The following is a 24,079-nucleotide window of genomic DNA, read 5'->3' on the forward strand; positions in this document are numbered from 1 at the left end:
TTTATGCTCAAACTGGTGTGGTTTTCCAAATCTCACAGTACACCTGAACCAGTTTGCATTTGTCCTCTGCAAAGCAAAGCAGAGAAAGCACACCAAGACCAAGAAAGGGCAGGTCTCCTGCCAAACCAATCCATGACCATGGTTCACCCCTTTTCTCCCACTTCTCAATCTGGTAGGGATGTCAATCCCAAAAAGCACTGGTAGGATCAAAAGAAGAATATACAAAGCAAAATAAGTTGGTAGCATCTTAAGGAAAAAGTAGAGAAAAAGGAATTCAGGAGAGGGAAAAGGAAGGATTTCAACTGCCAGAGAGGGCTACAGTGCTACAGGGACAAAAAGACCAGTTAAAAGCAGCAAAAAACTGAAGTCATCTTAGAAAACTGGCATTATGACCACCGATGCTCTGGGGATCTTTGAGGATCGTGTGCTCTTTGAGGCAAGGACTATACTTTTGGTTTGTGTTTGTACAGTGCCTGGCACCTGGGGTTGCTGAACTGACACAACAACGTGGAGGGTGTTTGCTCTGAACATAGCAAAATTTATGTAAAATGAAAGAGGGGAAAGTCAGTAAAGGAAATTTTAAGGCTTCATGAGTTAGTTAGTAGCCTCCACAGATTAATTTCTGGAGCTGCTCTCAGTGGGGAAAGGAATAGAAGAATCAGAATGGTTCAAATGCCAGAAAAATCCTGCCTGGAAGGAACTGGCAAAGAAGGGAAACTATATCGAGGAGACACATTAGCAAATTTCTAATGGCAATAATACTGCCAAGTAGGACTGACTGCCTTCCTGGAGTTTGCAGCCCATCCATGTTTCCACATTGCTGCTTTTGTCTGGCCAGAATGTCTCTACTAACTAGGACACAGTTTCATTTTGCTTTCTAAAGGAAAATAAATGGGGGGGGGGGGCCCAACAAAAAATGCAGCCAGTGCTTACTCTCCGGATGTACTGTCTTTCATGCTGAAAATACATGGAGGAAAAACAAGAGAACAGAAAGATAAGATAGAGAGGACATGAAAACACAGGAGACCCACAGAAGCAGACCACAGCAAAGCATCATGCAGCAGGGGATGGATCTCAGCAGCTACAGTCAGAAGCAGCTCTTGTGTAATAGGAAAAGTCACCTTCAGCTGTGGCCACAGATTCCCATTTTTGCAGCAGCCTGGTTGGGCCTGTGCATCTGCCCAAACTGCCTCACTCCACACTCCTTCAGCTGCCACTTTTCCACTAGTTTGGCCTCTCATAGTTTATATTTCATTCTTAATGCCACTGCCTCTATGTTCCTCTCTGCTTCTGAGATCATGTATTTCCCTGTCCTTCCCACTACCCTGGTGCCAATTATATACAGCAAGTAAATAAGCTTGCTTCTCATGACTCCCTCAAATCTAACCACGCTGTTATCACCCAAAATCTCTGGTTCTAATGTCTTAGGCTGCAGGAAGGTAGAGCTGTTGCTAAACATGGAATGGCTTCTGCATTTGCCTGTGAAATCAAGGTCCTGCTGCTACTTCAGAGCACTGGAGGGGTGGGGGTTCAACCGTGCAGAGGTGACACTGACTGTGGAAATTTGCAGACTGCCAGCTTGGTACCAGAAACACTGCGACTCGTGCTTGCAGAATGAAACTAAGATCAAGGCAGAAGCAGAAGATGGTTTGTGTTTCTGTGAGGTCAATAGAAAATAATTCCTCTCTCAGCCCATACCACCCTGAGAGATGCAAAGGCTTTGCACAGTGGCAGCTCTGTCACCACATCAAGACCAGCTCTGCTATTTCCCAGGACCAGAAGGTCCAGGATGTGGAGATCATCAGAAGAGTGACTGAAAAGACAAAGCTTTTGCTCTCTACCTCTGTCATCCTTTCTCTCAGGATGTCAGTCCTCCTTTGCCAGTTCTGAGCCATTTCCATCTCCTCTTTTTGGAAATGTATGCCACAATGCCACTGCAAAGCCCCTTTGCACCCTCCACCCCCACCCAGGTACCCAGCCCATATTCACCCAGGGACAAGAGAAACTGGAGTACTTACATTATACCAACTCTGGCTTTTCTGTAAGGACAAAATAAAAGAGAAGCATTAGTTAGCATAGAGATCTTAGAACCAAAAAGAAAGATGGACAGAGAGGCTAGGTCCAATCTGGTTTATATAATTAGTAAAGTGTAAGCAGGATAAAACAGAAGATTTCAATGGATTTCACGAGGTGGTCTAACAGTTATTTCTAGATACAGGAACAATTCCAGAAGCACAAGTCCGGAACAGGAAACAATTCAGGCTACCGTGTGCATGTCCACATGCACACACACACACACTCAGGCACACATGCTGTAATCATGTTTGCAGAACAGCAGCGCCTGCTAGCAACAGAGGAGCTCATCATAGTCATCACCAGCCTTCTCTTGTCTCTTTTAGAGGCTTCATTCTTCTGCGGCTGCTGGCGAGGTTGCAAAAATCACATTGTGTTCAACAGACCGTGTGCAAATAAGCCCTTGAAGGACTACCAGGAGGCAGGGACACAATTTTACTCACAAAAGCTATCAGGCAAAACTTTTAGTAGTGTTTTAAATTTTAAAAAGAGACACATAGAGAACCAGGAAAACTACTGGAGAAAATAACCAGAAAACCTAAGCAAAAAAAAAAAAAAAGGCTGAGGTTTTTTTTTTCAGAATTTCAGTGCACAGTGTTTTGCATCATTTGCACATGTGATTTTTTTGTCCTTATCATGGCACTTCAGATGGTTTGAGAAGACAGGCCACATGTCACACTGGAGCATAGCTAGCTCAGCTTGGAAAGTCACACTTGGCAATTTTCAGCTGGAGGTGAGATATATCCGCACAGAGAGAGGAAGAAACAAGCTTCACACTCCCACTCCAGTCAGGTTGGCTTTCCAGTGTCAGGACACATCTGAACTGGCAGAAAGTATACACATCCCCCATTTTAGGGTGGATTTACCTCACAGCAATGAAGCTTGGGGGTACTGTAGCCTTTCTCCACTAACAGTGGTCAGCTACAGTGTACATTGCCAGGCACGTTGTGTGTCAGCAGCCACAGAGCTGTGCCTGTCCCCCTCTCCCAACCAGCAATGGCATGTCTGCATCACACTTGGACAAGCTGAGTCTAACAGACAAGACAGAAGCAATATTTCATTGCTTTTGTCTCTTTGAAGTCATCTTGATTCTGACCTTGGACTGGGAGTACTTGTCACAGCTTTATACCCAGTCTGGAATACGAAGGAAAACATACTGGTCTCCAACTTGGAACAGAGTCTGCCCAAGTTTCACTCAAAGAGTTCAGTTCATATTCACAGAAACATAGAAACTACCTGCACCGGGATAGCCCACAACAGGACCAGTGATGTACAGGATATGTTTACCAGAGGAAAGTAAACACACAGTGATAATGAGATCAGACTGGAGAAGAGAATTCTATAAAGACATGGGCTTGCTTACACTGTTCTTTCCCCAGACCTCCCTGCTTTCAGTTTCCTATGCTCCCTATGTGCCACTCCAGTAGATAACACTACTGGCATCTGGATCCCCCTCACGGAGCCAACATCTCTGAAGGATCCCTTGCAATCCTTGCATTTCTGCCTTGCAGAATCCCTGCAGTTTCACTGCGCTGATCTCTAATGAAAAACCCCACAGTAACACAGTGTATGCCACAGGCCAAAACACAAAAGTCTGACATTAAAAAGAGCAACACCCCTAAGGCCTTTCCCCAGATCCTAGGGAAAGGATGTGAACTGTAGAACTGAATACACACTATGGCTCATCAACTAACCAGAGGAATTTCCTCTTACTTCCTACACTTTTCCATACTTGGTGATAACCTCCATTCATAAAGGGTCTAGTTGACATCATTCTTCTCTGCAAGTAGGACTTGTAAAAACTCCTTATGCAATTCAGTCTATACTAAAAAAAACCCCAAGGGAATTAATCTTAATCCATGTACACACCACCTTCTCCTCAGGAGCACAGGGTCTAAGATGGTGTGATTTTTCTGCTGATTTTTTTTTTACCATCTGTCTGCCTTAATAAGCAAAAGGCACAACTCAGAAATTCCTGGGGGGGGAGAGGAATCTATAATCAAACTTCAATTGGCATAGAGAAAACAGAGACACTACTGTCACAGTGTCTTCTAAATCAGGGTGCACACTGTGGTGTCAGCACACTGTGACAGGGATTCGTTGCCCTCTGCTACATTAATTGCAGTAACTCTTTTTTCTCCCTCACACTTGAATTTCCCCAAACCATAGCTCCTCTGTAAAGGAGTTCTGCTGCTCTCCTTACTTAAGCTCTTCTACACAATTATAAAGACCATCAAAGCCTCATCTTTCGCCTCCACCAAGTGTTCTAAATATGAGGAGATTCCTTGCCCCTGGCCCCTATGTTTTGCAGTTAGAACAGACTACAAGATGTCCAAAGAGAAGGGAGACTATCCGAGTCCTTAAATCTACCTACAATTTTATACATCTTTTATTTTCATTCACTGAGAGTCAGAACATAGGGAGATACAAACTGAAAATCAAGAGACAGTATAATGGAAGGGAAAAAGAAAGAAAAAGGAAAAACATATTCTTACTTTGAGCAGGTTAAGTCTGTCATACTGGAAAAAGAAACCATAAGTATTAGAACTGAAAAGAGAAAATAAATAAGTAACAGAGGAATGGATTGCACACAGAAGAGGAAAAAATGTCACTGATTTGCAGAGACGATGCTATAGAAGCAGATACCAGAGTTCATAGTTAGATGGTGGCTGTAACCAGGAAGAACTTAGGAGAACTTCAGGAAGGTGAAAAATGGGGTCTTTTCTCTGAGCCTTTAATTAATATAGTGCTACCTCTACATCTTCATGGGTTAATGATCTCACATTTGCATATACTGCTGTGGAAGATCACAGCTTCACAGTGCAGACAGGAAGCAGTGGATCACGCAGAGGAAGTTCAGCTGGCTAACTGGATGCCAACAGAAGTTTCCACCTTTCAGCATCACTGGGAGCAGGATCACAACTCACTCCTCCATACTCTTGCTTCCACAGGAACGGAAACTTTTTGCCAAGTGAATTACATGCCACAGAGCTCTAGAAGTAGCCCTAAATCCATTTTACAACTGATGCACAGAACAGGAATGATGGCAGAGCTCGGAAACAGATTCCAGAGCCCTTTCTGACTTGCTACTTCCAAAATCTCTGCTATTCACCCTAAATCCATTTGACAACTGGGGAAACAGATGCACAGAGTGATGGCAGAGCTCAGAACAGATTCCAGAGCCCTTTCTCCTGACTTGCTACTTCCAAAATCTCTGCTATTCGCCTGGCTTCTAATGCCCATGGTCAAATAACTCAAAGAAATTGATTAAATTTATTCCCAAATTGCTCACCCCATTTCAAAACAACCATAATTTCATGACCTACTACCTAAAGAGGGATTATACCACCCAGTGGGAGGGGTAAATGAGAAGACACAGCCAAACTCTTCTCATAATCAGACACTGAAAGGACAAGGTGCAACAGTCATAAGCTGCAGTAAGGGAAATTCTATTTGGATAGAAGGAAAAAGCCTGTTCACAACAGGAGGGGTTAAGCACTGGAGCAGGGGCCCAATGAGGCTGTGGGATCTCCGTTCTTGGAGGTCTGCAAAATGTGGCTGGCCAAGACTTCAGAGCAACCTGATCTAACTGCATTCAGCTCTGCTTTGAGCAGGCGCTTGGACTAGAGACCTTCTCTGATCCTTCTGACCTAAACTGGCCTACAATCTCCAGGGTCTACACCAAAACTCATGTTTTCCCCTAACTTGATATTTATCCTCAGCATTCATTATTACCTACAGACAGTGGGAAGAAACTGAAGGATTTGCAATGGAGAGGAAATAACTTTTATCCTTGGGCAACAGCAAAAGAGTTAAAAATATGTATTTTATTGTCAGCTGATAGCAAAAAAGGGGTTTTTTAACTGGGTTCTGAAAGCTGTTCCAGAAGCAGTAGTGTTTGCCAGTAAAAGCTGAAGGCTGACACAGGCCTGTGGGTGGGTTGGTCCATGCCACACTGGACACTGGTGGACAGCAGAGAAGAGCTCCAGAGAAGATTTCCTACAGATGTGAGCCAGTGCTTAAAAACTCCCGGTGAAGTGGCTCCCTCTGGTGGCAACACCGCGGCACGACAACTAACACGACAGACAAAAGAGGGCAAGGGACTTGCGGCAGATCTGTCAGCAATTGTATAAACACAGCATCAAACTCATGGGCTCAAGCTGTTTCATTTCATTAGTGAGACAGGTTGGAAAATCAGACCGTTCTTCTTGCAGAAGAGAGTTGGGAAGAGGAGAAAAGGTTGAGCAAGGAGATTTTAAAATCTTTGTCCTCAAGTTCTTTGTTCCTAACCTCTCCCTGTCTTGAACAGATACCATCATCTGTGTGGGGAGAATCAGGTGGCTTATTACACCTGACATTCCTCACGTGTACCACAGAAAGCCACCCTGTGGAACAGAGAAAAGAGATTCAGCCTTCACACTGCTTTAGGCTCACCCTGTGCACAGACTGTGGGTGAGCAGGGCAGGAGGCTCTGATGCATCCGAGGTCCACTTCACTCTTGTTTCTCTATCTTAAAGTTGTTGGGTTTTTTCTCTCAGAAAAACAAGGGGTTGGCTGTAAGCACATCACAGTACTGTTAAGCACACATTTTACACATACATTGCTCTCTCCCAATGTTCTTCCCACCAGACCCTCCCCTAACCTCTCCATAGCTTAGGCAAAGCACCTCCAGTTTACCATAGCCTAGCCGTGACCTGTCCTGACCCACACACCTCTACTCACCAGCAACCCTTTCAGGACTCTCTGCTACTCCATACCTGCATTTTCCATAGGACTTCTTTCACACCTCACCTAAGATATTAATCCTCCAGTCCCCCTCTGTAGCTATCCAAGCTACAGTCACCAAGCAAAAGACAACCTGTCTAAAAAAGACATAAAGAAGCTTCCAGCAGACACCAGGAATCATGCAAGGTCAGGCTGGTTACAAGAGGCACTATGGCCAAGGAAGAACAGTACATCAGCACTGCGGGCTTCAGTGCTCTCTGAGAACTAGCCTAGGATTAAATCTAAGGCATCAACAGGGGCAAGGCCAAGGCATTGATTTCATGGGTTATGAAGCCATCTAAGCCATTCTGGTTTGAACTTGTATGCACATGGAAATGCCAACAGCCTGGCCCTTTGTCCAATCAGCATCCCATCTGCATGTCTGATTTTTACACTCTTCTGAGGGTAGCACAGAGATGCGAGATCAAATCTCAAATGAGCTTATCTCCAATCCAAGCACCTACAAGGGATCTTCTACTTACTACCTTTCAGAACGAGCCCATGAATTCTCACAATTCATTTGGGACAGGTCTGTTCTAAGAGGTTTAAGCTGGATTCATTTGAAATCACTGATCTTTAATATTTACGTCACACAGAAAAAGTGTGTAAGCTGAGATCACTGGCCACAAAACTACTAATTCATCATAAAAAGCAGGTAAGAAGTTACAGAGATCAACTCTTGTTTCTGAAAGGCATAAAGTAAGAAGAGAGGAAAGAGAAGGGATTATGGTACTGTTCAGTCAACCAAAGCCAGCAGATTTTTCCCCACAAAGACAGCAGCTCACAGAAAGGGAAAGCTAGGCTAAAATTCTTTGGAAGTAATTGAAGGAGTGTGATGAACAGGCCAGTTCTCACACTATGTGAGCAAATATTAAGGAGATCCCAGTGATATAAGTGAAACCAGCTTCTCAGCTACAGGCATCGGGCTGAGCTCTCGCTGACATTCTCACAGCTGCACCAGGAGAATGCCTTACTGGGGCCACCACTCAGTACCACGGGGAGGGTTCCTGAGTGATGAGACAATTCTACAGTGGGGGACAGGAGAGAAAAAAGAAGGCTTACTTTGGAGAGGCGCTTGTGTGACTTAAATCGGAGAGAAAGCATGCAGGAATGAAAAGAGAGAAATTAAGGAAATAAGAAAAATTACCTCGCAAATCAAGAGAAGGAACACCCACAAACCCAACAGAAAGCATTATATCCCCCCCTTCCTTATGAAAAGCACCATCAAGCTTTAGTAGTCACTGTGTGGGTAAAAATCACACTCCTATGGCCTTAAATCAAAGCACTTTATGGGCCAGGGCAATGCAACTCATCTCTGTAATTCCCCCTTACCAAGGATGCCATTTCCCCGACAGAGCATCCCCCAGTGTGGCTACAAACACAGTGTGCCCGGCATCCTGCCTGCCTCCCACCTGCACGGCTTTCTTTTGGGGACAGACTGCTGGCACCATCATGCATGAGAGTGTCACTTGGTCCTGCCACGCTGAGGCAGTGTTTGTGTGTGCAAGGGAGCAAGTCTGACCACAAGGGCAACCTCAGAACTGACACATCTCAAATGACTCATCTTGAAAAAACCCTTCGCCCCCTCTTTTGAACTCACATACTCCCCCCTTAGTGGCGAGAGATCAGTTCAGCCCAGTAAATGTGGGCCAGTGAATCCTGTTTCTTCTGCTGATGGTGATCACAAAGGTGAGTGGATGAAGACTTCTTGCGTATGTGACACAATGCAGCAATAAATCAGGCAAAGATCTAACAACTAATTTCACACAAGCCATCAGAGTTATGCCTGTGACATTCAGGCTGAAGTATTTCACTTCAAAAATATGGAAAAACACGAGTGCTCCTGACAGCTAACTATCTTATAATACACCACTGACAGTAGGGTTATCATCCAAGGTCACATTTGGCTCCCAAGGCCCTTGTGTGTGTTTCACCAGGTCCCGCTGCTCACAGAAAATCAAGAGTTCTCAAACCTGAAGCCCTCCTCCTCAGTACAGCAAAGACAAGGCTGCTTCTAATATGGTCAAAAGACACAATAGCTTTCCAGGGAAAATATCATCTGGTCAAGACAGTCATAACACCACACTGCTAGGAGGCAATGTGCAGAGGACTGGCAAACTGATTCTGTACAACATGAACCTCATCTTAACACAGGGCTTAGACAGGACTGGAGAAATGCATGGGCCCTTCACAGGCTGTCTGCACAGAGGAACCTTTATTTGTTCCATGACCCTTCATGATCTAGATGATAAAAAGTAATTGCAACAGCTTATTTTCAAGGTCTTTCTCAAAACCACAGAGCCTCACAAGGAAACAGGGCCTTGACTGCAAAAAGGTTAGTCTATACAAGCCGTTATGAAACTGCAGTACGAGACATCAGCAACACATGCACTCGGGTCGCTGAAAAGCTGATAAAGTTCTGCTGAAGTCTGACCTACACAAATGGCTTCCAGATAGGAAAACTTTCAGAAGTATGATGGGGGAAGAAGGAGGAAAGTAGGCCAGAGATAAAAACGCACAGGACAAAGCCAGCGTACCACATTAAAGAGTTTAGAACTGGGGACACGTGCACATCTTGACCGAAGGCATTTGGTCGCTCCTCACCTTGGAATTCTTGGCCCCACTGCGGCCTGACTGAGAGGAACAGCTACGCTGTACACCCTGCTCCGGCGTGGAAGGGGATTTGTCTGACGAGTGGTCTGAGCCTTTTTCCACCATGGTGTCTCCTTGGGAGTCCTGCGGTGTCGGGGACCGGGAGCGTTTGCGCAGGATCGGGGAGCAGGCAGGCGTGCTGCGGTTTGAGTTACTGGCAGTACTGCAGAAAGAAGGAAAGAGCAGGGTTAATAATCTTTAGCTCAAAGAGAAAGCAACTGCACCCATGCCTTGAGGTGGAGCATTACCCACAGATTTCTCCACTAGCACAGCAGACAAATCTGGTTTCCTGAAGCAATGCACCCGATGCCACGCTTAGGACTTAAGTCCCCAGTAAAATTAGGCTGTAGACACTTATCATTTACCAGTGGCAGAGGGAACTGCAACGGTCTGCCAGCATCTTTCTCCACCCACTCTTCAATTCCTCTGACCACAGCTGAATGCCTATGAGAATGAACTCATTCTCTCCTGTCAGCTCTGAGAGTTTAAAATGATAATCCAAGCTTAGAAAACCTAAACTTCCACTCAAGAATGAGGGAGATGTCAGTGTGTTCTCAATACAGTCCCACCGTGTCCCTCCTTTATTTTATTTCAGCAAGTGTAACTACTCTCAACGGGTTGCACAAAAATGAAATCATATCTTTTAGGAAACACTCCATTAAAGATCATAAAAAATGATGGGGCACTGGGAGTGGAGTCATGATGAGAGACAATGCAGTCATGATTTCCTATATCAAATCATTGTTTCCAACACCAGTTAGAGTTGGGCACAAAAATGTTTTGCTATAACATAAAAGTTCCCCTTTCATAATGGGGAAAAGCAAGACCTTTCAGAGCTTTACAGAAATTATGAAAGATCGAGGGGAATGGAACTTCTCATGCCATATCTTCTCAAATGCCTTAAGACCTAAATCAGAAAGTCAGATACATACATATTTATGCAGAACAGGAAAACTCAGATTTCCTCACTGTTCCTTCTCTTTTGATGCCTCTTCTTCCTGTCAGACTCTTCAAAATACCACACACTACATTCATTTTCCCCTACATAACTCATTTCCTTCAGCAGTCAAATCTACTTATGACAGACCCAAACATCTCTGAGGCCTTTCCAGCTAGTACTGTTCAACTCTGTAACCTGCAGCTGATCCCAGGATGAACTCTGTGCTAACTCTGCCAGGGTGGTTGTTAATGGTACCCTGTTATCTTCTGAGCATTAGAAAGCAGACCACATCTGAGCCACAGAAGAGCAGGCAACAGAAAAAGGATGAGGGAATTACAACTGTAAGGGACCAAATTAAAGAAGTTAGTGCAATCAAACTCTTAAGGGCTAGAATTTAAGCCCAAATATATATATAGCAAACTGAAGTTTGCTTCTTACAATGGGATGTACAGTGAGGTAGTTAAAGTGGATAATTTCCTTTCTGAAAAGCTAGAAAAGTTGGATACATGCCTGAGGTTTCATTAATTCTCAGATAAAAATCATATCCACTTCTTACCTCTGAAGATACCAAAACCATATTACAAATGTTAGTAGCAGATAAGGGTAGAATGGAACACACTCCTCTGGTAGTTATCAGGTTTATTTTGATTTGGTTTAATACTGGATGAACTGGTCTCATAAATTATCCTCTATTTGCTCACTGCTTATGTTAATGCACAAGTGATGAAACTCTCCCTAAACAATCTGCAGAAAGCATACACCAAAGTTCCTTAGGCAAACACTAGCAGAATCAAATTTCACACTCACACACGCAATGAGCTTGCAACTGGCAAGAACAGTAGCATGGCATTTCCCAGAAAACCCTTCAAAGATATTTTCAAGAATATAAAGTGTGGAAATTCACATAGATAAAGAACAGGCTAGAGAAAACGGGTTTGCAATATATAATCAGGAAGAAAGATGGATTAAATTACAGACTCTGCTCTGTTACATATTTTTACATAATAGACTGAGACTCTTATAGATATAGAATAATAAAAAGCTGCTTGTTCAGGTGCCACCTAAACACTAAGTTGGCTCCAGCACAAAGACCAGCAGAGCAACCTCCCCCCTTAAGCGTGTTTCTTCACAGTTCACACCTAACAATGGCACATCTCAGGAGTGAAACACGTCAGCAGCATGCTGTGTCCTCCCTTTCTCTGGGCAAGACCCAGGTATACTGAATACCAGCTGCATGTACAGCACAACCCTAGCAATATTCACGCTTTAATTCCTCCAAGTCATATTTGAAACAAAAGACTGAGCAAAAGATGAGCTGGACCATTCTCCCAGCAGCATCGCCTGCAACAGTTGAGGTGTATCATGAAGTAAAATTCTCGGGGTTATTTTAGCTTACTGAAATGTACAAAAGCATCAGGTTTCTCCACAGACTTCAGCTGATGCAGTTAAAATGGACCTTATCTGTCCTGCTGCTGCTACTTCTCCTGGCTAAACTCAAGATGTACACACTTTTTAAACAACCCAGCATAGATGCATCCCATGTACCAATTGCAATCAGCAACTACATGTACGTGCAGAAGATGCTGTGCAAATGGTACAAAGACTTGAAGTTCATCAGCAACGCTTCCAGAGATGGAAATGGTTTTGAATTGCCATTCCTACAGTTAAGAACTCTAAATTCTGAGGCTGTATTGCTCCTGCTGATGCTGTGTTGCTTATTCAGCATTACATCGAATTTCCTAAATCTTGCCCCCAGCATTCTTGATTCAACATAAACTGGTTTGTGTGAGAGGCCTCCAGAAATACAAGGCAAAAATTTGAAGCCAGCATTCCTGGGTCACATATCACTGCACTAAATTTGTTTGAACATACGTACTCTTTTTTCTTCTACAGCTCTACGACACCTAATTTTGTCATGCAAAACCTCCTTCTCATTTTCAGTTCATGTGAGTTCATACTCACAAGTTTCACTTTGAGTTTCAGCTTCAAGCAACTCTATAAAGACCAAGTCAAATTCATTCAAGCTCCTGCTTGCTTTCAGGTGACAGTTATGAAGGAGCACTGAGTTTTTACTGCTTCTAAATTCAAGCACAAAATAACCAGTTCAAAATCAGGGTCCCGCTGCACCATGTGCATGCGAAAGTCAGAGGAAACATGATAAAAAGCTCAGTACTTTTTTTACTCAAGTTGTAATCAAATGACAAATGAGACAAACTTTGCCTCTTGTGGATTGCAATGAATACATTAATACTATCTCCAATACACCCTCGCTCACACGCAGGGATGGAAGATACACTCTCAGTTTTCCCACCCTGAGCACACACATGCTCCACCGCTGGTTTGACACACCAAGCACAGATACTGCTAAGCAGCGTGCAGCTCTGGAGGCAATTCAAGCTAATCACCCAAGGTCTTACAAAGCTCCTCAGGTGGGTTTTTCAGTCATGGCTGAGTAACCCAAGCTGCTGCAGCTACATAGGACCAGCATCAGCAATAACCAGCTTAATGTTGGCGTGTGTATGTTTGTCCAGGCTCAGTTCACGCTACTGTAGCTGTACACTTTGGTGACAGCTCTGCCAAGCATAATCTCAGGCAGACTCTAGTCTTCAAGTTTATTTTCCAGTCGTTTAGCATCTCTGTCATACTTTAAAAAATTCAATCCATCCATACATGTTGTGTTATATATGTATGGATTGTTACCTTTGCAGAGATAGGGAAAAAGACAGTTTAGAAGCCACCTTCTTAAGCTCTCCCTTAAGTCAGTGGCAGGGAGCTATCAAACCGAGGAGGTCTGAACCCACCTCATACCACTGGGCAATGCTGAATATTTCTCACATGAAGGACTCCACAGGTGTGCACACAATGAAGAACATGAGGAGTCTGTTAATTCAGCCTTTCATCTCTACCACAGTGAGGATGGGCACAAAAACCACAAGCCTGCAGCTCTGTCCCACTTGCCTCCCCCTGCCTTGAGCCCCTCAAAACTCTCGCTGCTCCTGCTCAGTCCCTGAAGTTTGAATCCGACCCAAGGCACAGCCATGACGAACGCTTTCTGCAGTTGCCATAGTGACCAAGGCCTGCAATTGAACCAGGAATCAACGTCTGAAATGCCAAAACGGCTTGACCCACTTTGAAAAAAAAAATAATAGTAATAAACAGTGCTTTACAGACCTAATTGACCAGAGTGCATTCAGGGCCTCACATACCCCTGCAGCGTGGCCTTTAGTAGATACAACAGATTAAGTCAGGGACAGAACACAAACAAGCCCACCTAAGCAGCAGCCCCTTGCTCCTAGGTGAAACCCCTGCACAGAGTATATGAAGGCACAGAAGGCAGAATACGTCTCCTTGGTTTATTTTTGTACTGTGCCTAAGAGAAACGTCTCACCTTATGATTGGAGTTGCAGTAAAAATAACATGAGCAAGTGTTGTGTGGCCAGGAAAAGGCCAAACTCTCTTCAGTCACATGGAGGACAGTCATTGATACCTGGAGCAGCATAGTGAAGAAATGAGCTTTTCTTTAGGTGGTGGAAAAAGAACAAACATTTGGCAATGCACGGACAAGCTGCCTGGTCACACCCTGCCCTCAATAGTCCACAAAGCAAGGACGCAAGGCGAGACACAAGAAAGTCAAACTTCCTCCTCCAACAGAGTATGTCCTGTAAGGATTTGGAGTGGCTGGTGAAGAGAGACTTCAGCAGACAGTAGCTTTTGGGAAAGGCTACAGTCTCTACTCTACAAGCTCAGCTTGGGATTCTTACAGCCATACAGGAACCCTGAGGACTCTTTGCAATGCTCTAATGGAGAACTCAACAAGAAACCTGAGTTTGCTTGAGTCAATCTGTAACAACGAGGCTGGCTCATCTAAACAAGTGGGAGTTCAGACACACAGTGCTCCCTACCTTCATTGTGATGAGCAGCTTCTCAGATGGCAAAAACAGATCAATGATACCAATTACCGCAGTATATTTCTAAACCCCTTGGACTTCTGAAGAAAGTCCTGATCTGGAAAGCTCATTGGTAGCCTCCAAGTCTGTCACAGTTCTCAAAATGCAAAAACAGATCAATGATACCAATTACCACAGTATATTTCTAAACCCCTTGGACTTCCTGAAGAAAGTCCTGATCTGGAAAGCTCATCGGTAGCCTCCAAGTCTGTCACAGTTCTCAAAAGAACTTGCTTTACAAGAGTAAATCTGCTGAAGTTGCTCACATCTCCCTGCAGCCCATAGCACCTACCTGATAGTAAGTTCTTCAGAGTCCAAAACTGGGGTTACCAACAGCACTGTAAATGTTGGGCTTCATTCTGGGAAGTGTGGAGCATTATGCCCCCAAACCAGCAAAGAACTTCAGCACGTATTTAACTCCGTATGGAGCTCCACTGAAGTCTATGGGCTGTGCAAACAAAATCAAGCCTGTGCTTACATGCTTTCCTAAACAAGAATGAAGGACATTCTCAAGCATAAAACAGAACTCTACTGATAAAGAACAGAAAAAGCTACAAGGTCAAGAAGGCACCTCAAGCCCGGCTGTAGTACAAAAAGAGTTAATTTTCCTCAGAAACAGCTAGTAAAATGGTTAATTAGACGCCTACAAAGATACTTTTCTGCGATACAGTCTGACATCAGTGGAAAAAGATGAGATTCAGAAACTCATTATGCAGTCTACCAAACAGCAAGCAGATGGTAACAGCTTTTGGTCATCACCAACCTACACTCACTTCAAATTGATAATCCAAGAATGAAAACCTCCATATATCCTCACACAATTCCCTGGGCTTGCCATTGCTCTACAAGCAATAACAAAATGCTATACCTATATTACATCTCCTGGTAAAAAAGAACACACATTTTTAAATTAAAAAGCAATTACACCTATAGGGCTGTACAGAAAATGAGCAATGTTTCACAACTATTGCTTTAAAAGTCATAATACTTTAAGAATGCTTTCTGCATGTTTTTAAACAACTGGTTTTTAACAGAAAAGTGCATCCTTGTCAAAGATTTACTCGGATTATTCTGACGTTTCACAGAATAGTGTCCTCCTCCTATGACATTCAATAGCATGTTTACATATTCATGAGAAAATTAATGCAATTATTATGCTTCAGGGGATTAGCAAATCACTGCAAGCGTTAGGAAGGAGTTTGCCTTCTGCCCATACACAGCACTGCAAGGTTGGTCGAATGTATTATTAACAATGTCATTGTCTTTCTCTGAATCATCTGATACTGGTTACCACTAGAGACAGACTATCAACTCTGGTGGACAAATGGTCTGGTACCTTACAGAAACTCCCACTGTGCTGTGTTTGAAACAACCTCTCCACAGTTACCTTCCTACTTGGAGTTATTGCAGAAACCTCCAGAAAAAGTTGGAAAATGTTTTCAAAATAGAACAAGACAGATGTTAACGACACTGTCCGATAATACAACAGTCGTAATTTAGAAGGGATCATTAATCTGCAGAGACTCAACACATGTTATAAATCACACTCTAAACCCATCACTCACAAATTAATATAATTCCATTTGCTCCAAAGGAAAACAAACCACATGGAACAAAGTACGATGCATAACACAATGAAATCTGTGAAGCCATAAAAAGGAAAAAATGCAAAACAGGAATTTCAAATCCCTCTGATGCTGGTGGCATGTCTGTTTCAGACACAGCCCCAACATCTTCACCTGCAGGTCACTCAGTTTATGGCTGTACTTCCAAAGGAGGAACAGATATGGGCTTTGTTTCCTCTCCTCCCCACCACAATGCCAATGGTTCTTGTAAATAACAGCAAGAATGGCAATATTTGAAGTCATCTTCAAAATCTCAGAGCCTGGAACTAGGGACACAACAGAGATGGCAGGTCTTGTTTAAAAAATAAATATAGTAATGAAGGACACTCTTAGGTTATCTCTGATATGAAGAAAAGTTTGAAAACTTGACAGTTCAAAGAATAAAAAATAAAATTACAATAAATACAAGTATGTTTATTTCAAATTTCATTATTTCCAAGCTAACATCAAAATCTTTCAGTGGTTCGGAGACGCAATGTCACCGTCATACATCAACCCACATGTATTGTCTCAAGGGAGAGTGAGAAAAACACTACAGAGCACTAAATAGCTGGTGACAAAGATCCATGCTCATTTTTGGATGAAGACACAGCTGTGGTACAGCTCCTAGATTACCTCAAGAAGAGCACAACAATTCTTTCTTTCTGCCCATGTCCTGCTGTAACTTCAGCGAGGCTGTGAGCATCCCAGGAGTTTATCCCCAGTACAATTAATGTCCCCATGAACACATTCCAATCTTGGGGCAGGGGTTTTAAAAAACCACAGATTAAACATCTAATGAAGCCTCACACCACATCTAATCAGCGACAAAGCAGGAGTGCACAACAACATTGTGTATCTCGGGAGCACAAGACAAAGCTAGAGCTTTACATCTTCCCACTCACTCCTGCTGCTCATCCACATCAGCTTTCACAAGTTAATGGAAGATGCTGTGATCTTCAAAGCTGGGATCAAATCAATTTCTTTTGCTCATCCCTTGATGTTTCATTCCTTTACCATTCTGAAAACAACAATGCAACAATTTCATGTCCTCTCACCCTGGTATCCTCCATGAAATCTCTCTCCTTTGCTCTAACCATGCAGCAGCACCAACAGTGGAAAGTTAAAAATACAGAGGACCAAGGGCTGCAGCCGATACTGGAAAGAGTCAGACACCCTCAGTTCAAAAGCCACACATAATCCTTTGTCCAGAAGACCTGGTTCAGGCTTGTCCCCCCCCATGTGGCATTTCTCTCTTGCTTTATCCACCTTTCTGGTTTTCAGTGGCATGAGCAGCTGGGGGGTTCTCTTGGCAGAATGTTGGGCACCCAAAATTATTGCACTGATGTAAAATATCTCTCTGAGATTCCGCTTGAAGTTTCCTTCTATCCTACTGAGCCAAAATCACAAGCCCCATCCTGAATCTATCAGCTTCAAAAGTTCTCCTGCAGATGCATATGACTCAATGAAGCAAGGGAACAGGAACATCCCCTCTTTACTGAATCAGTGATTTCTGTGATGGACAGGACAATGCTAGTCACCAGTAATCTATGAAAAAGCAATTTTTTTAATCAATGGGGATTCATCAGATTTTCACTGTCTATAAACACACACAGTGCAATGAGTCCTCATTTCCTACTGCTCTCCTCTGCCAAAAAAACCTCAAAAAAACCCCAAAAAAACCCAAAATCCACCTGTATAGACTCTGAAAAAAACAGCACAAAACAAATTCTGGTCCTCCCCATCACTGCAAATATATAAACCCAGAGAGGAATGCAAAGCAGAACCAAGACATCAGTGTGCATGCTCCAAGCCCTTTTCAGAGCAAGGGAGCACATGGACAAACAAATACACCATATTTCTGCAGCAGCTCAAGCTGCCCGCCTGTGACGCATTGCCAGTTCATCCAACTTCATCCCCCGTCTGCCTCTCCCCGTGTACCCAGATGTTAGGAGAGTCATAACTGCCCCTTTGGGGCTGGGGGATGGGGGAGACAGGAAAAGGAGGAGGGGTGAGGGGAATGAAAGCTGAAAAGAAAAACAATCAGATGTGCTCATCGGTTGTTTCAAACAATCGAAAAGGCTGTTTTAGCAATTCCGCCGCAGGAGAGGTAGGGCGCGTGCATGGGGGAGAACAAGGGAAAAAGGAATCAGCCTCTGGAAGGGAAAAGAAATGAAGCATCTCTGCAACATGATGTCACGCTGTCTGCTTTCAAGTCCCCCAAACAGAAAGGAGCAGCAGCAGCAGCAGCAACCAACATGGACTCCAGATTTAATCTGCCTTGAAAGCGTATGTCTCAGATGGCAGATTTGCTCGGCAAACCTGCGCTGAGCACAGCACATACAGCCCTTTGGCTCTGGTTTTCACACACATACATGCATATATGCATGCGTGTGCACACACGTTCAGAGACTGCAGACGGCACATATACACACAGAAGGGAGAGGAAGAGAGGCATCAGCAGAAGGAACAGGAGAGTAACACTAACCTGGTAGCCATTAGGGACCGGAGTGCAGCGGAGCAGCTAGGAATTCATTCATTCATGCACTTGCGTGTGGTGGGGGGAGAGCAAGGGTGGGCCAGCGGTGAGGTGGGAGGGTACTCACCTCCTGCACCATCTCAGAGCCCTTCCCGAAGGGAAGAGTGAGTAGGGGGTGCCTGCGGCTCCTCACGGGCACCCAGAGCCCCCTCTCTCAGCTGCCTTGCATGCTGCTCAGGCTCCTGCCATGGCTCAGCCTCTCTTCTCTCTCTTCTCCCCCCCGCCCCGCTCTTTGTGGTTACGATTGTCTGTGTGGCTGGACTGAGGTCTGTGCGCCTCTCGCCCCTGCTGCCAGTTCTTTCACACACGCTCCTGCACGCGCACACAACCACACACGCGTGCGCGCGCATGCACACAGCCTGTGGGCTGCTGCTTTACATAATGCAACCCCCTTCATGCCTTCCTTAGTCACGTCTGCCAGAGGAAAAGGGGGGAGGGGGAGCTCCTGCCATTTTTCCCAACGTCCCCAATTATACCTGTCACTTTTCAAAGCTGTTCGTAAAGTTTGGCAAAGGCTACAGGTTAAGATCCTACAGGTTGATAAAATAATGTTCATCCTCCCTTTGTACACATTAGACCATTCCCACATGGGGGAGAAAGTTTCAAAACCTGTGAGCGTGTCAATACAAGAACAGTCAGGAAAAAGAAACCCTAATTAACTGGTAAAGTGGATTATCTAAACTGAATTAAACACTGTGAGGACACACTCATTCAGAATTAAGGTGACCTCAATGCAGTTTAGCTTACTTCATCTAGGAAGCTAATTTGGTTTCATTTTTCATACCTACCCATGTGTAAACAGGTCTGGGATTTTTAAAGAATTGTTCTCAAGCACAGTTTACAACTCCATAGCAGCAGCAGTACCTGGTGTTTCTTTGGGGGACATTACACACCACTGTATCCCTACACACCCACTCACGGACATCTTTATGCCAGAATAAGGAGAAGGGTTTCAGTCTCTCTCAAGGGCTCTCACCGTCCAATATAAATTCAGAGGCTGAAGGATGAAAAAGAAGAGAGTGTAACAATTGACCAGCTTTCACTTTTCCTTCTAGTATATGAAATCAGACCTTGTCTGTGCAAGGAAATCGTGCAGAACTGATCTGGCACAGCATCCAGTACTAACACCCTTGATTTGAACTACAAGTGTCCACATATGGAAGTACTCTTGGTTATTCCAGGCCTTTAAATGAGAAAGAACTTCACAGCACAGACAAGCCTTAAAGAGCATCCAGAGAAGCTCCTGTACCAGTGTGGCTACAGTAGTTTAAAACTTTACACTTCGTATCATTTCTATTGCTCATCAGTGACATTCACATTGCCCACCTTCAATGTTTATTTTCAAAGTTTCCTGAGGTGTCAACTGGGCCAGACAGGCAACTCCAGCACATGATTCTGAGTACCTAAGTCAGGAGTCTGACTACAGCCAAATTTAGATGCTGGAAATGACCCCCTCAGGGACTTACTGCTCCCCACTGATAACAGAAGGAGCTGTGTCTTAAGTGATATAAACACTCATTACTCTGCCCTTTGCTTTCTTTTATTGCATTCTACTCATTCCATACACAGGACTGACCATTTTCTCTTTTCTTTAGAATCAGTCACAGCTTTCAGTGCTAACATCCCAAAAGAACATCTTTCCAAAAGGCTGATTATCCATCATTTCGCTACAATCAAAACCAGTGGGAGCAGGAAGTGCTCTGTCTGCTCTTAAGAATCAATGCTCTGCACCAGCAGATTCAAGCCACTGTGTAATTCAGATGCTGCACGTGATTTTAAACTGAAAACACTCTCACCACACACGTCTTGATCAGGATAGTACAACAGCACCATCCCTTTTTTCACACACATGCCCATGGGTTCACTGTGTATACGCCACTATTTTAACAAATGCATTGCCCCATTAAAGAGATGCAATTGACATCAGTTTGATGTCAATTTTGTGGCACCCCTCTCGTGACCTCTTCTTTCTTCACCTTCTCCATTTACAGTGCTGCCAACCACAAGCATCTAAAACACATCAACTTTCACCCCAAATATAAACTTGTCGCATAAAATTTCATAAAAGCAAAGCTGGTTTTTATTCCTCTAATTCCACTAGCACACACTGGTTTAGGTTGTGTTGTCAAGGTTTTCTCTGCAGTCATGGAAGAAACTTCTGTTCAAATGAGAAAGTTTCTCATATAACTACATGTTTACAAGTGCTGGAGATTTACAAAGAGTACCAAACAAAATGAATCCATAAGACAATCACAAGAGCTGACAACAATATATGTCACTTCATCCAGTACCATCTGACTTTAGGCTTTAAATCTGCAAGTCCCCATAAGGATGGAGTAAGAGCTGACAACAACATGTCACTTCATCCAGTACCATCTGACTTTAAATCTGCAAGTCCCCATAAGGATGGAGCTTTCTACCTGTGTGGAAATGCACCACATCTAATAGAAGTTGTAAAGCTAAGTAACAACTGGCAATGAAGAGTTAGGGCCAAATCCCACACCATCTTGTCCTCACACACACTGACCTTCTGCCAACACAGAACTCGCTATTAATTTTGCAATGCCTTCTGCTCAAGACTTTAATCTTCAATTCATTGGACCATGTTTCAGTGTCTATGAGTAAACCTGGTGTGTTTGCAACTGGAGAAATCCACATGCAGTAGTCTTGTGTTCCCCACCAAAAATATTGAAGTATTTCTCCAAAATAAACGTAAGCACAAACAAGAATACAGCAAAATCTCATTATCTGATCAGAAAACCCAACGTGATCAGCAGAACCACTATAACTTAAGCACCTTGACTTTTAATTTTCATATGTGACCACTAAAAGTTTCAAATGTTTACAAAATTTCATGAATTGGTGAATTTACAAACATACTTAAAGAAATTGGCATGTAACATACAAACTTTCTCATTCCCTGTGTCCATGCAAGGGTACCTCCACATCCAAGGATGGTGTGATTCCCACTGAAATGCTACATCTAGAGCTGTATCTAGTTCAACACATGAATAATGTGGATAAACTAAACAGGGATCAGATAAGAGCAACAAACAATAAAAGACAGCAGCACTGAATCTATTCCAAACAGACTGGAGGTTAAGGAATGACAAGCTTTAAAGGACCACCTGGAACTCAAGTTCAATAATACCAGGTGACAGATGAAAATGCAACAGTACCAAGTCCTGAAAGCTGAAGCTAGCTAACACCCAACTAGACAAGAGAGATGCATTTGGAAGTAAACAAAACAAACCACTATAACTAATTCAAGGCTTGATTATCCATCTGTGGCAAACAGTATTATGCAAAGTTTTATGTTTTCCTAAATACTGTCCTGTACCTCAACCAGAATCAATTCAGGTAAGTCTTGTACCTTGCATTCAACAGGACCTAGAAGAGATACCTGAATGGTCTCATTTCGTTTTATAGGCTGTGGATCTTTCAGTGTTTTTTTCTTACGGCATTCAAAGATGTACAAAAATAGTTGGGAGTGTGATTCTCAGCCTCTGTGACTTTTGGTGTGTTTTATCTGAATGACTATTAATGTTTGAACAAGATTATTTTTCAATAGTCACATGAGAGCTGCACTTACCCAACGGCTCTGATGAAATTCAGTATTAATGACTACTTCAGATCTAGAACCATAGAGAGAACATGAAAAGGCTCAAAGCAGGTCACAAAGTGGTAGGCCAGATTCAAAACATGAGTTTAAGACCTACCCACTCTTCAGACTGTCAGGCATGTAGATGAATCAAATGAAAGTTCTGCTTCCAAAAGCACTGTAAAAGCAGCAGTAAAAACACAAGATTTACTTAGAGAAAAGCTTCTTATGCTTATCTGGGATGGCATGCAAAAGGCAAAGTTACGGGTAATTTGAAAAATCACGGGACATCTCAAATGCTTTACAAACTTCATGAGAGCTGCAAAATTCAACCCTGAGCTCTCAGAAGGGCAAATACTGTTGTCACATCTCTGGGTCTTCGCAGCACCATTCATGTCTCTATGAAGATCGCTTGCTTCACGGTGGTAATACTTGGATAATCTCAACTCAACTGCACTGGAAAGAGGATCTTTAGGGGCCTTTAAGGAAGCTCTTCTGAATGTAAAACTACTAGTTCCTGTTTTGTTCAAGAGCTACAGGATGCATTTTGTGTTGACTGGGTTTACTTACATCTGTGTCTCTCAGCCCTTGCCCTGGCACTGGTGTTAAAGAACCAAGACAAACACTAGGGCATTATTTCATGTGTGAAGGACAGCTTTAGGAGGGCTTGATGGCTGAGCTATTCGTGGCATGACATCATTACACATCACAGCTCAAATACCATAGGACTACCAAGACCTAGAGAAAGGTGAAAAGTCATCCATGAGGAGCACTCCCTGCAAGGATGCTCTAATTCAGAGCATGCCTATCTGTTCAGTGACCTATCTCTTCAGTGTTCACACAGACAGTAGGAGCCATAACTTTACTGCCTGCTGGCTTGAGTGGCAGGGCTGGTTCCTGCTCTACTGTCTCAGACCGAGCTGTAACACAAGCATACTCATACATATTGCATCTCTCAGGTGAGAGGAAATGATGCACTGTCCAAGTAATTAAAGCCCCGGGCTGACGATAGGTATCTACGAGACAGTTCAGTGCCTGAACGTCGAGGCCTACAGAGCAACAAGAGGGTTTGAGATAAACTCTATATGCAGCTAGAGCAATCTCAACCTCCCTGTAAACCACACCGGTGATACGGAAACAAACAGCAGCACAAGTCTGTCCGCAAAATGTCTGGGAACAACGAGCACTTGGATTTGAAAACACATCTGGATTTTAATCTCCCCTTCCCCAATAATTCTTTGCCCACTTTTAATACGATCTATTTCGAAAATTTACAGCCATTGAGACAGTTATTCCCCCATATCTCTACTTTTCAGCTGAGGTCAGAACAGAACCAGGGGACACTGACACTGTCATAGTAACTTCTGGCCTTGTCTTCAAAAAGACATAGCAGCAGGAAATTGTGTCCTCAGGGAAAACTCAGTGTAGTGCTGCAACCTCAAAATCTGCAAGTAGGATTAGCATCACTGGGTAACTGACACGTCTAGGTGGAAATTAATAGTTTGCACTTGCTTAATTTTTTTGCCCATACCGCTGTTGGGAGCACAAAAGCTGCTCTTCTCCGAGACACCCTCTTTACCTATGAATGTATTGAACTCTGCTTCTGAGTGCACAGGATTGTACAGGTTGAGTTCTCCAACTGGGACACATAGTCCTGTTTCCTAGCTCCTGCTCAGAACATGGAACATCCTTGCAGCCTCTAGCATACAAAATGGGTGCTACTCTCCAAACCCCACAGTATTTTCACCCTATTAAGCAATAAGGAGCATTGCCACAATTTTCCTTCTCCCCTACAGAAAACGGGCTCCTAGACAGGTACCAGATCAAGCAAAAATCTTTTTAGAGTACTCTGAACTGACAGTGGCATTTTCATAGAGCAAGATACAGTGCCTACGAAGACTGCATGGACTCCTACAGTAGTGGGGGATGGAGGAGGCAGGCAGGCAATCATGTGCTCAA

The 24,079-nt window shown here is 43.6% G+C and overlaps 1 protein-coding gene across 3 annotated transcripts in view; it reads right to left on the minus strand.

Annotated features, from left to right (window-relative positions):
- The window catches only part of GRAMD1B (GRAM domain containing 1B), a 32,552-nt gene extending 22,901 nt beyond the window's left edge, over positions 1-9,651 (minus strand). Inside the window, exons 1-3 of one of the 3 annotated variants that reach the window (XM_010172593.1) lie at positions 9,442-9,645; positions 7,900-7,920; positions 2,019-2,039 (exon numbers count right to left, since the gene is read on the minus strand). In XM_010172593.1, coding sequence (XP_010170895.1) covers positions 2,019-2,039; positions 7,900-7,920; positions 9,442-9,555 — 156 coding nt within the window. In that variant the 5' untranslated portion in view covers positions 9,556-9,645. Of the gene's footprint in view, positions 1-2,018; positions 2,040-7,899; positions 7,921-9,441 lie in introns of all 3 variants that reach the window. The other 2 variants (XM_010172595.2, XM_010172594.1) reach the window with 2 other exon arrangements.
- Positions 9,652-24,079: the final 14,428 nt, after the last annotated feature.

Source organism: Antrostomus carolinensis, unplaced genomic scaffold (genome assembly GCF_000700745.2).
Source record: "Antrostomus carolinensis isolate BGI_N321 unplaced genomic scaffold, ASM70074v2 scaffold11137, whole genome shotgun sequence".
Taxonomy (NCBI): Eukaryota; Metazoa; Chordata; class Aves; order Caprimulgiformes; family Caprimulgidae; genus Antrostomus; species Antrostomus carolinensis.